This window comes from Lynx rufus, unplaced genomic scaffold (assembly GCF_022079265.1).
Source record: "Lynx rufus isolate CCGP_SWC_20201006 ecotype Redwood Valley unplaced genomic scaffold, mLynRuf1.p SCAF_2, whole genome shotgun sequence".
Lineage (NCBI taxonomy): Eukaryota > Metazoa > Chordata > Mammalia > Carnivora > Felidae > Lynx > Lynx rufus.
Window position 1 is genome coordinate 180,398,619 of NW_025814834.1, and position 19,590 is coordinate 180,418,208.

The 19,590-nt window shown below is 40.4% G+C and overlaps 2 protein-coding genes across 3 annotated transcripts in view; one reads left to right on the top strand and one right to left on the bottom strand.

Moving 5' to 3' along the window:
- Window positions 1–748: 748 nt before the first annotated feature.
- Window positions 749–15,140, bottom strand: PRPF38A (pre-mRNA processing factor 38A). 2 transcript variants are annotated; one of them, XM_047083587.1, is made up of 10 exons: window positions 14,898–15,140; window positions 12,451–12,610; window positions 10,619–10,740; window positions 9,037–9,122; window positions 6,048–6,158; window positions 3,142–3,254; window positions 2,509–2,535; window positions 2,303–2,412; window positions 1,774–1,822; window positions 749–963 (listed from the first exon to the last, which is right to left on the bottom strand). In XM_047083587.1, exons 1-10 carry the CDS (start codon window positions 15,025–15,027, stop codon window positions 921–923), a joined length of 951 nt encoding a protein of 316 aa, XP_046939543.1. In that variant the 5' UTR covers window positions 15,028–15,140; the 3' UTR covers window positions 749–920. The 2 variants fall into 2 exon arrangements, with proteins under 2 accessions (XP_046939543.1, XP_046939544.1); XM_047083588.1 differs by having other exon boundaries at window positions 2,303–2,400; window positions 14,898–15,136.
- A 261-nt stretch (window positions 15,141–15,401) lies between these two features.
- Window positions 15,402–19,590, top strand: part of ORC1 (origin recognition complex subunit 1) — a 34,117-nt gene continuing 29,928 nt past the window's right edge. Inside the window, exon 1 of the mRNA XM_047085029.1 lies at window positions 15,402–15,509. The gene's annotated coding sequence lies outside the window, so the exon portion shown is untranslated. The remainder of the gene's footprint in view (window positions 15,510–19,590) is intronic.

Sequence of the window (19,590 nt, forward strand, 5' to 3'; positions counted from 1 at the left end):
GCATCATTTTTACTACCAAAAGAACTTTCACCACCTGCCCCCTCTAAAGCTTGGCCTCTTCCTGCTGTACTTTCTAACTTTGTGAATAAATGGCACTATTTGCCAGCAAATGAAGTCAAAACCGTGAATGGTATTAGATACTTAACTCTCCTTTTCAATCTTATAGGCCCACTGCTACCGACTAAACTTGGAAAATAATGACAGTCTTTTCAAGGTAAAGGCTGAGCACCATAACCTAGAATTCAAGGCTTATGGGGAAGAAAAAACATTATATAAGAATGTTGTGTAAAAGGTGTTAAGTTCCATTGTTGAACTGTTCAATGCAACTGGATTAAATGATCCAGAAGAAGTCTTAACATTTGAATACATTCTGTTCTTACAAAGCTGCTGCTAACTCATCAGTTTTCATGTTTATTACATAGTGCTGCTGAAAAAAAGTCTGGGAGAGAATAGGTTTTACTGACTTGAGTTTTGAGTGTAACAGCAGCAGCACAAATCTCAGGATTCTCAGAACAGTTCTAATCATGGAGCAAACCAAAACTAAACTACAGAAATACGGAAAGTGGATGTGTAAAATTTAATAATAAAAGGGTCACCATGCAGCCACATCCTCTCCTTGTCATTCATCCTCTCCACCCCTCAAATCCCTTACAAAGTTGAGTACAGTCAAGGTTGGTTGTACAGAGGGGTCGAAAGCAGCCCTTGGGAAGTGCTATCCCTCAAATGTGGATTATGATTCAAAGAGCGATACAAAACTCAGCACCTCTTTCATTTAAAAAAAAAAAAAAAGTGGAGAAATTTGGTTAAAAAGAGCTAAAATATTCTCATAGCTGCCTAAGGTGTAGGTCTTGATACTTCCACATAGACAGGTGACTTCAGATCCACATGAGGCCATTTGGACTAAAACCAAACTGAGTCCATTACTCATTCCCTCTCCGGCTCTTCTTGTGGCTTTTCTTAGATCTGAAATGGTAACACATACAAATCGTAATACAGGTGTTAAAGGAGCTAGGCAAGAACTTCTGAGGAAGACAAGGGCATGCAGATACTGATGGGGATGGAGATACCTAATATTTATTTATTATTATTTTTTTAATGTTTATTTATTTTTGAGAGAGACAAAGAATGGGAGTAGATTAGGGGTAGAGAGAGAGGGAGGCACAGAATCAGAAGCAATCTCCAGGCTCCGAGCTGTTAGCACAGAGTCCGATGCGGGGCTCAAACCCATGAGCTGTGAGATCATGACCTGAGCCCAAGTCAGATGCTCAACTGACTGAGCCACCCAGGCACCCCAATACCTAATATTTATTAAATGTGCTTGGTGTACTGTCTCAGAGCAACACTGAGTGACGCATTACTATCCAAAATTTGCCATTGAGAAAATGGGCTCTGAGACGTTAAGAGTGCACCTGACAGTGTATAATAGCATATAGAGGTTTCTAATGAAAATTTATCAAATGAAAGTGACTTTGTCCAATGTCACTCAACTGTTAAGTGTTAAAAGTTGGGATTTAGTCACAGGTCTCCTGAGACCAAAGCTCATGCCCTTACCACTATCCAAAGCTGTAATCCTATGAGGAAAAAACAAACGAACATGAAACATATATAGTTCTAAAAATTCTCAGGGCAAAAGGCCAATTTTGTCCTGTAATAAAGGAAAATTCCTAAATATTCCCATCAAAACAAAATTTCAGGTCTAACTTAGTTATGATTGGGGCTTTAATTTCTGAATAAAGAAAAAATTCTTAAGTCAAAATAGAGATGAGTCCATACCTTTCAGGAGACTTTGAGTGGCTCCTATGTCTGTGACTACGGTGATGACCTAGGGAAGAAAGGGCCACTGGATGAGTGGTATTCTACCTACCTACTCCTTCACTGTCATTTTCACTTCCCCCAATCCCTTTAATTGGCTTAATATTTTTTTTGGCTTATGCTAGAGACAGCTCTTGTTGGTAGCACTTCTCTGAAATGTGTGTGTTGTGGGGGCGGTGGTCAGAAGAACTGAACCCACTTTATATACATTCAAGGCTTTATGGCTGATTGCACAAAAATCACATTTACTTACCACTACTCTGTTGGGTGGTGTTCCTATAATTTCAGATGAAAAAACTGAAGCTCATCATCTTTTTAGCAAATCTTATAAAGGAGAGTCAAGATGTGAACTCTTAACTTACATATTCTAAGTTCATTTCCTTTCCTTTTCAAGCAATAATACAGTCAGGCACTTCTGTACTGCAGGAGGCTGACTAGGCTAATTACAGTTCTTTAAGACAACCAATAGCAAAAGGCCCAAAGGCTATACCTGGAGACTTGGAGCGGGATCTGTGCCTTCTATCTCGAGACCTGCTGCGGTGACGTCTTGGACTTTTGCTCCGATGCCTTTCTCGGCGAGGGGAGGGGCTGTGGAGATGACTGGTCAGATTCCTTTATCTGACAATATATTCACCACAACAGCACCCCCCCTTCCCCAAAACCCTATCTTTCATTACAAATCAACTGAAGGCTTACCTCCTCCTTTTAGGAGACCTACTCCGCCTATACAGAGAGAAAAGAGGAAAACCTTAGTAGGTGCACTGCAGTTGTAGATTCCAAAAACTGTCCAAATTCTTCACTCGTATCCATGCCCTTTGTTCTGTAACTTTTTATTAACACCCTCCCACTCTAAGTCTGGGATTGGCCATGTCATCTGCTTTGCCAATGGGGTATTCGCAGATGGGATACTAACAGATACTGGAAGGAAACTTGTGTGACTGAGGCTGTCTGCTCTTGAATTCTACCACTGCCATGAGAACATGCCTAACTTAGCCTAGAATGAGACACATGGAGAAGAGATGAGTTGCCTCAGTCATCTTAGTTAAAAGCCATCTTATACTAGCCAACAGACAGCTGACCACAAAATGGGTGAGTGAACTTACACTGCCTATTCTATTCTAGCCCAGCTTCAAATCACTGACTATAGCCTTGTGAACTACATAAATGGTTACTGTCTGCCACAGAGGTTTTGCAGGTGGTTGTTCTATAGCAATTAATACACTAGGCAAACATTCTTCACAATCTGAATTTTTTCCTTCTTTGAAGTCCAAACTTCTTTGCTACCGTGATAAAAGTCTCTCTGGAAGAGGCCAATGACTAGGCCCTTACCTTCTGGGAGACCGGCTTCTACTCCTCCTGTAGCGCAGTGTGGGAGAACGACGGGGCTTGTCCAAGTCTCGGTAGCTTCTCCGGCGATGATCAGGTGATGGCACTCTCTCCAACTGGAAAAGAGATAACTTACACAGAACCATTTAGGAACAGTATATACACCCCCTCCTCATCCTGGCCCAAATTCCACCTCCAAGTGACTTTAAAATAACAAATACATAGAGAACCCTAAGGACAAAAAGAACTACCAAATAAACTGAATGGTTTCCAATAATCCCACTATTATTCTAGTGTTGGTACCTTTATTCTGGGACAATGTGAGACTAGTGAGAAGTAATTCTGTTTATCTCCTCAAGAAGCTGGATTTCCAATGAGAAGAGATACAGATGTAAGATCAAGAAGATTAAAGTATAAACTCATGCTGTACTTTAATCTTAAAAATTTCCTCCAGGTCTGCCAACTGTAAAGACCTAGAAATACTGACCAAACCCATAGCAATGAACATTTATAGTGCCCAGACTGTGGTATCTAAATACCATTATCCCTTTAAATGAAACCAAGGGCTCCCTGGAAAAATGGCTAATTTCAGGTTTGGGGCAGAAGCTTTGAAGACATGACTAGAATGTATCAGAAGCAAGGAGGCTGAGACTGCCATGATTATATCAGTCTCTTGAGTCAAGTTGGGGGTCCCCCACTGGCCAAAGAGGGGACAATTTCAGCATCAGCAAGGACCATGATGGTTCCAAACATCCAATTTGCTTAAATCCATGAGTTCACAATGTTACCGGGCACAAAAGCACATTGATCACATTGGGAGGATACTATGGAGTCAACTAATTATTTTAGAAACTGATAAAGAGAAATAATCAAGTACTGATCTTTTTTTCTATATCAACTGTACCTAGGAAAAATTAAGTGTTGATGTGGAAGATTTCTCTTTACAGCAATGTTTTAGGTAACAAATGATGAAAAGACAAATTAGAATATCACCATCTTACAACCACTAATGGGTCTAGGCAGAGATCATCTAGGCACCATAGCTCCTAATTTGACAAAAAAAAGACAGCCAGACTTTGCTCACCCTTGGGGAAGTACACACCAGTACCTATAAAGGAGTGTTGCTCTACTCTACCTCAAATCCAACTGAACCTTCAGATCTAAGAATTTGTTTATAGGAAATATAAGGGACAAATTTAAATGACCCCACAGGGACACAATCAGAAAAACACAGATTGTAAAAATCTGTATAGAATAACATGACCTGTTTTATGGCTCTTTTTTGAATACTAATTCAAACTTAAAAAATATAGGGCAATTGGGGATATGTGAATCCTGAATATTTGTCTTTTTCCTTGTTTCAAGGTTAATTTAAATTCTAGTTAACATATAGTTTTAATTTCAACACTGAATATCTGATATTAAAGAATTACTGTTAATTTGGAGGTGCTAATGGTATCACAGTTAGGCCTTGTCTGAAATACGGATGAAATACAGGATAGCTGTGATATAGGTCAAGAAAATTGGTGTGGGGGCAATTTGGTATAGATATACAGAAGAAATAAAATGGCTGAGTTGATATTATGGAGGCTAGGTAATGGATAAATGGAGGCACATTCTCCACTTTAGCACATGATTGAAATTTTCCATCAAAAAAGTGGAAAAACAGGAGTGCCTGGGTGGCTCTTTTGGTTAAGTGTCTGACTCTTGATTTTGGCTCAAGTCACTATCTCAGCATTCAGGAGATCGAGCTCTGCACTGGGCACTGCATTAAATGCAGAGCTTGCTTGGGATTTTCTCTCTCCCGCTCTCTGCTTCTACCCCGCTTGTGCTTTCTCTCACTCAAAATAAATAAACTTTAAAAGAAAAAGAAAAGAAAAGCAGAATGCCTACTTTTGGTTTACTCACCACATAAGAGCACCTCAGCCTTGCATGGCTTTCAATTCATGAATGTTTCCGTTGGCACTCACCTTAAAGGGAGCCTACTGGCTCAGAACTACACTTCCATTTGCAGTCAGAATCCATAATCCAGCATTTCTTGTTTCCCCCCCCAGCCTTTTTTTATACATATTTTAATCACAAATGTTTCAGATCCTTCTTTTCTAATTCAACCATAAATACTTCTACATTATCATATACAGTACTTTTCATAACAGTTTTAATGGCTAATAGTTGTAATAGTTTACCTGAGTGCTCCCTGACAGCTGGGTTCCTTTCAATTTTTCAGCATTATAACTAGTAAAGAACATGATCATGCAGTAGGTATTTTTCTTTAAAAAAATTTTTTTAATGTTTATTAGAGCAAGAGAGAGCATGTGTGCAAGGTGGGGAGGGGCAGAGAGAGAGGGAGACACAGAATCCAAAGCAGGCTCTAGGCTCTAAGCTGTTAGCACAGAGCCCAACGTGGGACTTAAACTCACTGACCGTGAGATCATGACCTGAGCCAAAGTTGGACATTTAACTGACAGAGCCACCCAGGCACCTCAGGTATTTTCTTTTTCTAAACTAGGCTTACTCCTTAGGATAGGTTCAACTATGAACAGTATTATTATTCTTGTCCTAAGTATTTATTTAAATAGCTACCAACTATGAGGCAATTATAATGTCCCAGTACTGTGCTAAGGGCGTTATATATATCCTTTTATTAATATCCATAACAATCCTAAGAAAAGGTATCATTAGCCTTGCTTTACAAAAGAAAAGACTGAAATTAATTTGCACAAGATTATGGAGAGCTGAGATACGAATCAAAGTCTATTTAATTCAATGCTCATACTCTTAAATATCGTATTTTTTGGTTAAAGAAAGTTAAAAAGTAAAGTCTGAAAACAAAACAAGAAAGGACCATTCCCCCATCCCTTCCCCATAATTATCCCTCCTTCAACTGTTAAGCTCCCAGAGAGCCTGACCTTCTCATCTTCCTCTTCTTCCTCTTCACTGGACTCCACATCATCCATGTCCTCTTCTAGAGCGCTAACCCGAGGCTCCAGTTGCTCAGCTTCCTCTAGCACATAGCGTTTCTATGGAAAGCATAATGAGAGTTAGAGGGCCTTGTTCTCTCATCTATGTCTTGAAGCCCCAACACTGGGCTTCTGGCATTGACAGGAAGACTAGGGAGCAACAGCTGAGGCAATTTCATTTCAAAGACATCCTAGACAGTTCAAGGTTTTCCTAAGGAATCTAACATACTTGGAACCAATACTCACATATCCCCCTGAAAACACATAAATACAGAGTTGAAGGTAACAACTTCATTTTCTGTTGGCTTATTCTCTGTGGTCTTTTACTCTTCCAGTCACTGAAATATCAAGCCGTATAGGTATAGCCTTGAATAAAAAATGGAGCCTCATATACAAGGACCAGTATGTTCACAGCTGTGACTCTGGTGGCTGGTAGTTGCAACGGGCTCAGAGCAGAATCTCCCCTAAGAGACCCACTGAGGCTCAGCCCAGTTTGGCGACTAAAGAGTGCCTTGGGTCCTGCTCTGGAATACCACCAACTCTCTACCTGACTCAGGATTTAGAGAACTGTCTATACAGTTCAGTGTGAGTCATTCAGTGTGAACGCTGGAACTCCTGATTCCATTTTCTTCTGAGATGTGACTTAAGCAGGCTTATCTATGATTAAGGAACTGAAAGGCAAAGATGAGTTAAAAAATGCCAAATGGACTTGCTGGGTCATAAGATCCCTTTACCATTTTCTCCTGTCTAGGACATAAAGAATGTTGGACAGCCCTAGAATAAATAGTAATATTTAGCTTACATCTCACTCATCCCTAACAAAATTCTATGAAGTTCGGGAGAAATGAGACAAAGATGCCACTCAGTGAAGTCAATACCTCATTAAAGAGCTCCTTGGAAGAAGGCCCTCCAGTCACAGGATTACCAGTTTGTGATCTAAGACTGCATCAGACAGGGCATCCCAAATCCCTAATGCTCACAAGACTCAGAAGCTACTAAAATCACTATATTAATTCATTGTATTTGTGTTTGATGAAATTTGAATTCATCCCAGAGCAGCTTGTTGCCAATGTCCAGGCACATCAGAAGCTAAATTAATGAGGTACTTAGCAAGGACAGAATCAGAACAAAAGAAAGTGTTAAGGATCACTTCATCCAGAACAGATAGAGGCCCACACCCGACCACACTTCTTGGTGATATACATCAGTCAGATTTCAATTTTCTCTCTCGGTGCATGTTTTGTGGTCTTCTAGACTCTATGCAGACCATCTTCTTTACATCAATAGTCTTGCTTAAAGCTGAATGGACTTTCAATCCTTTGGCTACAAACTGATTGCACTTGAAAGTAATCCATTTCTTGTAGTATTTTTAAAAATGATAGCAGCTAATAACGATTGCTAACATAACCATAATGAAGTGTGAGAACTGGGCCCTGAAAGCACGCTTTCAGTTTTGAAATCTTACTCTTTTTTTAGAGTTTGTTTATTTTGAGAGAGAGGGAGAGGGGGAGAGAGAACCCTAAGCAGGCTCTGTGCTGTCAGTGCAGAGCCCGACGCAGGGCTCAGTCTCATGAATGGTGAGATTATAACCTGAGCTGAAATCAAGAGTCAGGTGCTTAACCAACTACTGAGCCACCCAGGCACCCCGAAATCTTACTCTCTTTACTACAGTCTACAATAGCCAATACATAACAGGAAATATATATAACATTCATTTTCAGGATTTTTATTTTATAGGTTCCTTTAACTGGGTCACTATGGAGGAAGAATTGGTTCACTGCATTTAAATGTGAGCACTTACCTACCAACTGCTTTTTATCCAGCTGATTTGCTGCCTCATCTGACCCGTTTATCAGATACCTGCATTTCACTCTATTCCCTACTTTGAATTAATTATTATGAAATAAATATTACTTTGCTGGGTGAAAGAAGACAAAAAAAGAAGAGTATATACTGTATCAATTCCAAAACACAAACTAATCTTATTGTGACAGCATATCAATGGTTGCTTAAGGGTGAGGGAGGAGGGAAGGAAGGGATTACCCAAAAGGAAAAAAGGAAACTTTTGGGATAATGGATATGTTCACTATTTTTGATTGTGAGGACAGTTTCAAGGGTGTATACATATGGCAAAACTTACCAAATTGTACACTTATCAAATTGTATGTAGTTTAATATATGTCAGTTACACTTTAATAATAAAGCCATTTAAAAGAGCAAAAGTCTTTGTTCAAATGAAATCTCACTCTCAAGCCCAATATGTAACTTGGAGAAAAAAGGAGTTGCTGTGATTGAATATGTGGGGCTTTTTCCTCTTATTGCTCTCAGTAGCCTTAGAACAGTTCCACAGAGCATTTTAAAGACCACTGAAGTAGTCTAATTTCCCTATTTTATAGATGGGGAAATAAAACAAGGTCCCACAGCTAGTCAGCTATAACAACAACCCAGAAATTTAATCTCCTAATTCCCTGCTCATTTCTCCATTACAGACCATTCCCTTTCTCTTTAGGCAACGTACTTTATCTGTTTTCCCTATGTACTTTATGACAGTAGGTTTAAAATCATAGTCTGCAAAACCCATTCCTGAAAGGTGCTACATGGATAATCATTAGGGAAGGGAGCAGGGTTATAAAGATATTTAAGGGGTTCAGATCTCAGTCTACCACTCCTGACTCTCCTGTTTTATATCCTGCAATTTCCTTATAATATTTTAAAGAAGAAAGTCTTGCTGTGTTAACTCACTTTTAAAGCCCTACTCTTCAAATACTTTATCTGTTTTCCTTTCACTCCCAATCCCCTTTTTCATAGTAGTAAGACTGCTTAATAAGAGGGCCCCTAGGATCCTAGAGCTCCAGTGTTTTATTATGTATGTGTACTTGTCTGTCTGCCTGTCTTGGGGAGAGAAGGGCGACTCTGATAAGAGACCTTTGTCTTTTACCTGTAGCCGGGGTAGAATGATATCACAGACTCTCTCACTGTGCAGCAGTTCATCAATAAACTCATCCACATGCATCAGTTCAAACTCTGAAAGAAAAGTCATAAGCTTAAGCAACTTGGAAATAAATTTATATGGCCAACAAGTAAAAGAAGTTTAAGACTCTATATGTAAAATATAGAGTACTTGGTATAGAAAGTGTAAACCCTCTGCAGCCTCCCCTTCCTGCATATTCATTAGTAAAGCTATTCAGTGTGGCAGTTACGGAGAAGGGATTACTGACAAACCTGGCTCAAACTATAGCCATTCACAGCCTTGTCATCACTTATCTTCATTCATTCAGTTCACCTTTACTGAGGCCATCTATGAAACAGGCCTCTTCTTAGAGCTGGCGATAAAGGGATGAATAAAGCTGTCCGAATTAGCAGGAGACCCAACACAAAAGCAAGCGCAAACAGTCCTGAATTGTATAGGGGTGATGTTCTTGAACAGATCATATAACTCAAGTACAAATTCTTATGTGAACGCACTGTTTTTAAATATAGAACATGTATCTTATATGGTAAACAATAGCCTTTTCAGGATTCTTATCGTAAACATTACCTTAGTTCAGTGGTTCTCAACCAGGGGTCACTTTGCTACCCACAACTAATGGGGATGCTACTGGCATCTTAGTGGGTAGAGTCCAGGGATAATGGCTAAACATCCTACAATGGGCTGGACAGCTCCCCACAACAAAGAATCATCTGGATCAAACTGTCATTGACAGGTTGAGAAACCCCATTTTAGTTTAACATAGTATAATCATAAGTAATTCCATGATGGCCATGACCATGTCCACCTTGTTCACCATGTTATTTCCAGTATTAGCACAGAATCTGGCATGATATTGGTAGTTACTATGTATTTATTCAATAAACAAATTAACAAGTTAATAAAATTTAAAGTAAAACACCAAAATCTTAACTTTCTACTGCTTAATGTTACATCTAGAAGGGAAAGGCAAATGTTCCTAATCTTTGGTTATGACACTAAGTGAGAAGAAAAATATTTTGACTGTATTACCCTGAATCCCACTCTACCACAAAAAATACCTTTTTGTAAAATGTATGGAGCTGCCCCCATTGGACACACTATTTTTGAGGGGATTCCTACAGAAGTATAAGTATACTTAATCTATACTGCAGTGTGAAATAAAGTGCTAGAAGAGACACCACTAAAAATAACTGTAATGATATATAACATAGGGAAAACTAACTTTGGGAGGTTTGGGGAAGGCTTTTACAGAGGTCATTCTAAAGGTAGATCTTACGGGATGGAGCACATGTGGAGGGAACACATGATGGAAGGCTGAGATTGACACAAGATGCAATTGAAAAGGTAGGCAACCAGGGACAGACTGGGTAAGGCTAACAGGAAGTCTGATGGAGTACTCCGTGCAGGTGGTGGAGAAGCTGAATGAAGATGGTAATGTAATGGATGAAGAGGAACATTCACAACGTATGTTACAATGTGAAGGGAGAGATACTGGTGAAATAAAAACTGGTTCAGGGAGGAAGGTCCAGACATTTGGCAACATACTCACCCCCATTTCGGTTCTGGCTCTTGATTTTTCGATAGTCGTTGTACAGAGGCTCTAAGTACTTGTAGCAATCAATTGCAGTGCCTGTCAGCCTCATGTAAAGTGCTCCCAACATGCGGACATACCTGACAGACAGAGGACAGTGAAGCTACAGGCCATTCAAAAAAATTCTTGAGTTTCACACCTGCCTTTTTTCATATCAGTAGTGGATGAACAAGTTCTTTCTCTTCTTTGGCATATGAGAAAACTGCAATTTTAGAGGCAACATAGGGCAGCAGAAAGATAGTTAAAATATGGAGACCTGGCGTCAAGTTCCCATTCTACCATTTACTTGCTGTGGGAACTTGGGACATGTTGATCAACTTTCAGAGTCTATGTAACATGAAGATAGAACTTATTTACCTCACAGGATTGCTGTAAGAATCAAATCAGATACTGAATTTAACAACAGGACATATATATTTACTAACAATACAAGAAATAATATACATAGATGTGAATATATAAATTGTTGCTAGGCAGCACAGAAGGCTGGTTCTGGAAAAAAAGTCAAAGTCATCTAGGTTACCATTCTGAGTCCATAACTTACTGATTTTGTTATATTAAGCAAGTTACTTACTTTCTCAATCCTTGTAAAATGGAGATGATAATGCCTAATTTAATGGCTTGGTGTATTTAGTGAGAAATGTGCATGCAGTGCTAAGCATAGCATATAGTGCCTAATAAAAGTTAGCTATTTTCTAGCTGTTAATGTTTTGTTAAAATTCCTTTTTCTTTTCTCCTGTATCCAACTACCCACTCAAATCTCCACTTGGAGTAACTAGTAGGCATTTCAAACTCAGCAGTTTCTTTATATGACAAACAGAATAAAGTACAAAAGAATGTGTACACTGAAGCCAGCTTTGCCACTTACTAGCTGTTTGACTTTGAGGAAATTACTTAATTTCTCTGTGCTAGGTTTCCTCCCCTGTATGACAGGGGTAATAACTTTATAGGGTTGTTGTGAAGGTTAAATACCTATATGTAACTCCCTTAGAATAGAGGGTGGCACCTAATAAGCTATCATGTCTGTCTCCTATACTTGTCTGTGAGCTCCTTGAGAATGAATAATAAAATAGTATGAGCAGCTTACATTTTGGGGGTGTTTACCATGCGACAGGCACTGCACTATCTTTTTTAAATAAAATTTTAAATTTTATTTCAGAGAGAGAAGAATGCACAAGTGGGGAGAAGGGCAGAGGGAGGGAGAGAATCTTAAGCAGGCTCCACACTTAGCACAGACCCTGACACAGGGCTCGATGCCATAACCATGAGTCAGGGCTCAGGCACCACCTAGGCCCCCAGCACTATCTTTTTTAACTCTCATATCAATCCTGAATTGGTATCCTCATCTCCATTTTACAGATAAATAAAGCTCAGAAAATGTAGTAACTTCTCCAAGGTCACAATAAGTAACAGAGTCTGGACATGAACCTATATCTACATGAAAGTTTTCCTATTTGTCTACCACACAATGTAGTTTTCTTCATCTTTGAGCATCCAGTGTTACCAACATATTAGGCACTCACTTCTGCTTAATCTATGTTCAGTGAATTTGTGAAATGCTTTTTGGGTGGCAGAGGCAAGGGGGTGGGGGGAGTTACCAGGACTAAGAATGTAAAGAAGATCAAAACCATCAGAACAAACAAAATACAAACTCAAGAACTCAGGAGCAAAGTCTGTAGGGTGGAACTCTGTAGAAATAAGATACATTGCTTTCACTCTTCTTAACCAAAGCCAAATTCTGGATCACTGAAATTGAAGCTTTTATATTAGCTAATCAACATTTCACTCACTTGAAATCTTCATTTTTGATAAACTCTACAATGATATCCTTCTCGGGTTGAATTTGAAGCATCTTCAAGGTCAAACACAGAAAGGGAGTTGGCTTTATGTTGCCACCATAGACACCACCCACAAACCTCAACTCCATGGCTTTATCGACTACAAGTTCAGCTAAAAACAAAAACAAAAACAAAATAAAGTGGCATCTCAGACACATTAGGCCCAGCTTTTCCCAGTGTGAAGTGGAGAGAAGTTAGTTCAAGCTTTGGTATTCCTGCATACTAATCAATAATTTCGTATTAGGAGAATAAGCATGTCTGAGTAGGAATAATAGCAGCAGCCAATATACACTGAAGTGTCACTATATGCGAGATACTCTGCTAAGCATTTCATATAATCTCAATCTTCACAAGCTCTGAAGTTCCTGCACTGAGGCTGTTTTCAGCTAAGAAAAATGAGGGCTAAGAAAGGTTAAGTGACTTGCTCAAGGTGCACAGCCAGAGAGTAGCAGGGCCTGGATTTACATGCAAGCAGTCTAATTTCAGAGTCCATGCTTGTCACCATTGTTTGCCAAAAAAATGCCAGATCAAGAGTTAAATAACAACAACAAACCACTCTATAACTACATAACCCTGAGTAATTGTCCTCTACAGAATGGGGATAATAATCTTTCACAAGTGTTTTCAAAAGCAAACACAAGCTGTGTGAACTAGGACAAGTCATTTTACTTTTTAACCTGTCAGTTCAAATCTGAATAATAAAGGTACAAAGTTTAAGGGCTATAGTGACAATCAAGTGAGACAAAACAAATGTTAACACCTGACACACAGCAAATAATGTATGAGAGACACCATTAGTGTCTTATAAATCAGATTTCAAGTTCCTTTACGATAAATTCTGTATTAATTCATTCAACATTACAGTTGACAACTTATAGCCAGGTGCTAAATACTAGAGAAACAGGTAAAGGGATAAAGGACAAAATTACTACTCTTACAGAGTTTACAGTCTGGCAAGGCAGAAAGCATTGAAAAAATAATTGAAATTGTGATGAACAGTTGAAAGAAGATGCAGGATGCATAAAATTATATGACGGGAACATAATCTTAGTGTTGGGAGAGAAAAGATCATGAGTTCACTTTTGGATATACCGAGTTGGCATGTTTTGGAATCAAGAGATTTAGATCTCAGAGGGAGAGATAAATTTGAAGGCATCTACATATAACATGTAACTACAGTGTGGAAATCATCCAAGGAGAGAATTATGTAATGAGAAAAGGTCCCAAAATTGACATGACTCCAAAATTTAATGGCGACTGAGAGAAACAATATGACTTGTCCATGGACACACAGTTAGCAGTGGTGGCAACAACAGTAATGGCATAGGTGGAGTTAACAGTAATGGCATAGGTAACAACTAGCACACTGCTGAATACTTCTTAAAATATTTACCTGTAACTTTGTTTTTTGTTTTTAAGTTTACTTATTTCGAGAGAGAGAAAGCACAGGTGCGGCGGCAGCAGTAGGTGAGGGAGGGACAGACTGATTGGGAGAGAAAATCCCAAGCAGGCTCCCTGCTGACAGAAGAAGAACCCAAGGCAGGGGATCCATCCCACCAACCCTGGGATCATGACTGAGCGGAAACCAAGAGTGGGAAGCTTAACCACTAAGCCACCCAGGCGCCCCTATACCAAATACTTCTTGTACTTTTTTTAAAGTTTATTTATTTTGAGAGAGAAAGTGCGAGTGGAGGAGGGGCATAGACAGAGGGGCAGAGAGAGAATCCCAAGCAGGCTCTGTACTGTCAGCGCAGAGCCCGATGTGGGGGCTCGAACCCAGGAACCATGAGATCATGACCTGAGCCAAGTGGAAGGCTGAACCGACTGAGCCACCCAGAGAGCCCCATACTTTTGTACATTATTGTATTTCGCCCTTAGAACAAACCTTTGAGGTGGGCATTAAACTCATTTTACAATAAGAAGCAGCCATGGTTTACTGGGTAACAGAGCTACTAAAATGAGGAGCCAAAATTCAAAGACTGAAAGACTACCAGTTCTTCTCTGAAGAACTGATATTTATATTAGGATCCGAACGTGGGAATACTGCAAATGGTCCAGATTTAGGGACAGTAAGACCATGAGTTGGGTATCAGGTATGTTAACGTTCCTTTAAGAACTTTAGGGTCCCCGAGCTTAACAATGTTTGGGAACTCAGCAGATAATTATGAAATATGGAAAGACCCACAGAACCCAACTCAGACATGCCTCCGACTAAGGCGCTAGCATATTCACAAGTATCCCCAGAGATCAACACAAAACTGGATACATAGTAGGCGCTCAGATTTTTCTGAACCACTGACAGATTCCCCTCTGTTTCACCCCCTTGGGCCAGTCTTGGAGGCGCCCGGTCAGAACTGGGCCACACGGCGGCGGAAAAGAGTCCGCGCGCTCCCGCTCACCCGTCAGTCCAAAGCACTCCTCTTTCCAGTACTTAGACTCGTAGATTCGCGTCCGAATGATCTTCTCCACCAAATACTGAGGATTGGTGCCGTGGATGCTATGCGCATCCTTCACCGTACGGTTCGCCATTTTCGAACTCCTTCGGTTCTACTTCCGTCGGTTCCTTTAATGCGTCACATCCAGTTTAAAAAAAAAAAAAATCCACAAAGGGACGGAGAAGGGTTCAGAAAGTCTTTAAATAGCTGAAGCCACCATCTTGATACCGGAAATGCTGCAAGAAAAGGAACTTCTCTCCGCTTAACAGCGTCGCTGACCGAATCAATGATGGCTGCTGCACGTTTGCCGACGAGCGGCGTGCATCCCCTCCCAAGTGGGCGGGGCTGGATGGCTGGCTGGTGACGGAACGTGGAGACAGCCTGGGGGCGGGGCCACGACGTTTGGCGCGAAATTTTCTTTTCTCCATCTTCTCTACTTTCCCAGGTAGGCTCCCGCTTTGTTTCCAGCGTGCGGCCAGTGCCTGTAAGAGGAGTCCAGCTGGGGCAGGTTAGAATTGCTGCGGCTCCACGAGCTCCTGAAGCAGAGACGGTGGAATCGGAGGGCTTAGGCAACTGGTGAGTGTGGAGTTCCGGGGCTGGAGGGGGATCTGAGCCAGGGGGACTGCGGAAGTTTTTCTCTGTGGACGCACTCAATCATTGATTCGTTCAGCAGATATTTACTAAGCGCCTGTTAAATTCTAAGCCCATTAGGAGCATTCTTCTTTTCCACATCCCGATTTGTAAAAGGCTTCCCACTCCGTCAGGGACGGAGAATTTGTAGTTGGGGAAACCGGAAGCCAACAGCAGAAAAGCGTGAGTATTCCTGGCCACAGCGCCCTGAGGTTCTCATTTAATGATCGTAACCATATCTTCTGTCGGCTTTGCCCTTGTGATGCATTTGCATCTTTTCCTCCTTTGAGCCATCGTGAACCAAGCACCACAGGGAAGGCAAAGCAGCAGAAGTTATGATTCCATTTTACAGATGTATCAATTGAGCCCAGAGAGAGACTTGTCTAGGTCGCTTTTTGTGAGTAAGAGGCCTGGGCTCCTACCCAGGTCTTTTTTTTTTTTTTTTTTTTAACCCCCAGATGAGTTGCTCTTAACTGCTGGACTCTCATCCACCTGCTTTCTAGGAGAGAAGTCTACTGGCACGTCTTTTACTTCCTCTGGGCTAACCCCGGAATAGAAAGGCCTTCTGTTTTTACGGTTGGAAAAAGCACTGGACTTAGACACATGAGATGTGAGATTCCTATCCGGGGCTACTATCTGCGAAACTACAATGATTAGATGTGTCAGTTTTCTCTTTTAGTTGTCCGTAAAAATGGTACCCTCTTCCGTGCTGTTTTTGGGTACTTGTGAATGCCAACGGAGGTTTCCGATGTGACAGCATAATTTACCACGTCCTTCTGCAACAGTTTTTAACGTAATAGAGGGCAATATGTGGATTTTATAAGGTTTATGAATCCCCTGAAATTAAAAGCAAAATTTTGTGTGAATTGTATGAGAGTTTCATAACGCTCATCAAATTATTAAAAAAAAAAAAAAAAGAACCACTATCTCTTAAAAATAAATGCAAGGGATTAGGGAGTGGGCAAGTGATTTTTACCATTTTTGCATTTTCTCACTTAATTCTAGAATAGTGCCTGGCACACAATGGGTGATTAAAATTTTTTGTTGAATAGAAGGAAGAGTCTATTATTATCCCCATGTTGTGGGTAAGAAAATCGGGATACATTTGACTTCCCAGTTAGTGGCCTGGGAAGCCTGACTTATTGTAGTAAGCACAACAGAAGCAAGTTCTCTTAGGCATGTATTAACAGTATCCACTTTCACACAGGTGTTGTAAAGTGAAGTGGTTTAGAGTTCATCGGAATCTGGCTGCTCAGGGTTCTAATTAAGGCTGTGCCATCCAGAGTAACATTGAGACAAGTTAATCATTTAAAAAAAATTTTTTAACGTGTATTCACTTTTTTTGAGAGACAGAGACAGCATGAGTGGGGGAGGGGCAGAGAGAGAAAGAGACACAGAATCTAAAGCAGGCTCCAGGCTCTGAGCTGTGAACACTTCCTGACGCAGGGCTCCGGCCCATGAACTGTGAGATCATGACCTGAGCTGAAGTCGGGCGCTTAACTGACCAAGCCACCCAGGTGCCCCAGGACAAGTTAATCATTTTGAAGGGCTAATAGCACCTACCTTTCATTCAGCAAATATTTATTATTGAGTACCTACTGTGCACTTAGTATGTGCTAGCATTGTTCTAGGATTATTTTGAGGATTAAATGAGATAAATTCGTAGAGTTTTGGCTCCACCTTCTATCATAATATTGGCTCAATATGTATCCGCTATCATTTTTACTACAACCATGACTCCCTTATGTTTTCCTTGGGTGTGGCACCCTGCACTGGGTGGTATGTATGTTCCCGATTTCTGGTATCTGCAACACTGAGAGTCTGTTGTGGGTATCTCCTAGAAGCCAAAGCCTTTGCTAGGCCAAGTCAGACTGACTGACTTTCTACCCCATTCATCACCCCTCTTGGGTGATCTCTCTGGTGATAGTGGATGAGATGAAATGCTGGGTCATAAGGTAAGAAAGTGGGATAACAGTACAAAGAGGCTTGACATCTTATGCTGCCTCTTTAGATGGACTCTCCATTAATTTTTTGAACTTTTCATTGAAAAATATTTACAGACAAGTGAACATATCAAATGTACAGATCAATGAATTTTCTTAAAGAGAACATACCTGTGCAACCAGCATGCAGATCAAGAAACATGACCAGCGTCCCAGAAACATCCGGCTTCCCACCATGTTCCCTTTCAGTCACCTAGGTTACCTTCTATTACGACATCTAACACCATAGGTTACTTTTACCTATTTTTGAACTTTATATAAATGGAATTGATATAGTATGGTATTTTCTGGTGTCTGATTTCTTTAGTTCATTGTTACTTTGTGAGATTTTCCCCATGTGTGCAGTTATAGTTTGTTGAATTTCATTGCTGTATAGAGCTGCTGTGAACATTCTGGTTCATGTCTTTCAATGGTTTGTATGTTTTTCTGTTGGGTATATTCTGTTGGAATTCCTGGGTCATAGGATGTTCATATGTTCAGTTTTAGTAGATACTGCCCATTTTCCAAAGCAGTTTTACCAATTTACGTGCCCTTCAGCAGTGTATGAGATTTCTGGCTGTTCTCTGTCCATACCACACTTGGTATTAATTGACACTAATGATTTTTTAAATCCTTTTTTTTTAAGTTTATTTACTTATTTTGAGAGAAAGAGAGAGTACAAGCAGGGGAGAGGGAGAGAGAGGAAATGAGAGAGAATCCCAAGCGGGCTCTGCACTGTCAGCATGGAGCCCACCATGGGGCTCATGAACCATGAGATCATGACCTGATCCAAAATCAAGAGTCAGACAATTTTTAAAATCAGTTTGTTTTTTCATTCATTCATTCATTCACCTTTTGTGTGCCAAGTACTAACCTAGGCTCTGGGGATACAGTTATGAATAAGATAGACAAGGTCCCAATATCTGTGCTTTTTGGAAGCTAACATTCTTTTTTTTTTTTTAAGTTTATTTATTTTGAGAGAGAGTGTGAGCAGGGGAGAGGCAGAAAGAGGGAGAATCCCAAGCAGGCTCGATGCCATCAGCACAGAGCCTGATGTGGGGCTCAAACTCATGAATCCATGAAATTGATGAACTGAGCCAAAATCAAGAGCCAGATGCTTAACTGACTGAGCCACCCAGGCCCCCCTGGAAGTTAACATTCTAGTATAGGAAGTACAATAAATAAGAAATTAATATAGTGTTTATTGCTTTGATCATAGGGTGGGGTAATGGAACATGATGGACAGTATAAGGGAGTAACAGGGTAACTTTCCATTGGGTATCAGTGAAGGCCTATCTGAGAAAGTTTTATTGGGGCTGAGACCTGAGCCATCCCTGCAAAGATATGCAAGAAGAGAGAACAGCAACTGTGTAATACATCTGAGGACACCAACAACCTTGATCTGCTTAAAGTTTGGGAAAGCAGGCTTGAAGCATAGTGATAGAGCAGTGGGAGGCAGGTTATATTTCTAAGCCCAGACAGTCTTTCTTCCAGTATCCCTGTTTGTTCAGCCTAGGGTAAACCACCCACCCTTGTATATATATGTCCATATACTGGTCTCATTTTTTTTTATTTTTTATTCTTTTGAGGTGGGGAGGGACAGAGAGAAGGAGAGAATTGCAAGCAGGCTCTGCACTGTCAGCATAGAACCCAGTGTGGAGCTCAATCCCACGAACCGTGAGATCATGACCTGAGCTGAAATCAAGTACCGTGAGATCATGACCTGAGCTGAAATCAAGTTGGACGCTTAACTGACTGAGCCACCCAGGCACCCCACATACTGGTCTCATTGATCATAGCTCATGACCTCCTAGAAATTTTATCTTGGATTGGTTTTTGAAGGAGGATGTCTGCTTTAGTAAGCTAAAATATCATCGTATTATAAAAAGCTGAGAGCTTGGATTTGATTCCCTTAGGTATACATGAGTACCTTATAGGTGGTTGTCCTTCTCTTTGCCAATTTGGGGGTTGAAAGAATGAAAATGTTGTTTCAGTGGAGTCAAATATTATAGTCAAAGTGGCAAATCAGGTGATTTATTCTACAC

Excerpts from the sequence above, each read along its gene's own strand:
- PRPF38A (XM_047083587.1), bottom strand. The coding sequence starts at position 15,027 with ATGGCGAACCGTACGGTGAAGGATGCGCATAGCATCCACGGCACCAAT. Across the intron at positions 6,159-9,036 it reads TCATTCTACCCCGGCTACAG|AAACGCTATGTGCTAGAGGA; the intron begins GTAAAAGACAAA and ends TGCTTTCCATAG. Across the intron at positions 3,255-6,047 it reads AAGAAGAGGAAGATGAGAAG|TTGGAGAGAGTGCCATCACC; the intron begins GTCAGGCTCTCT and ends TCTCTTTTCCAG.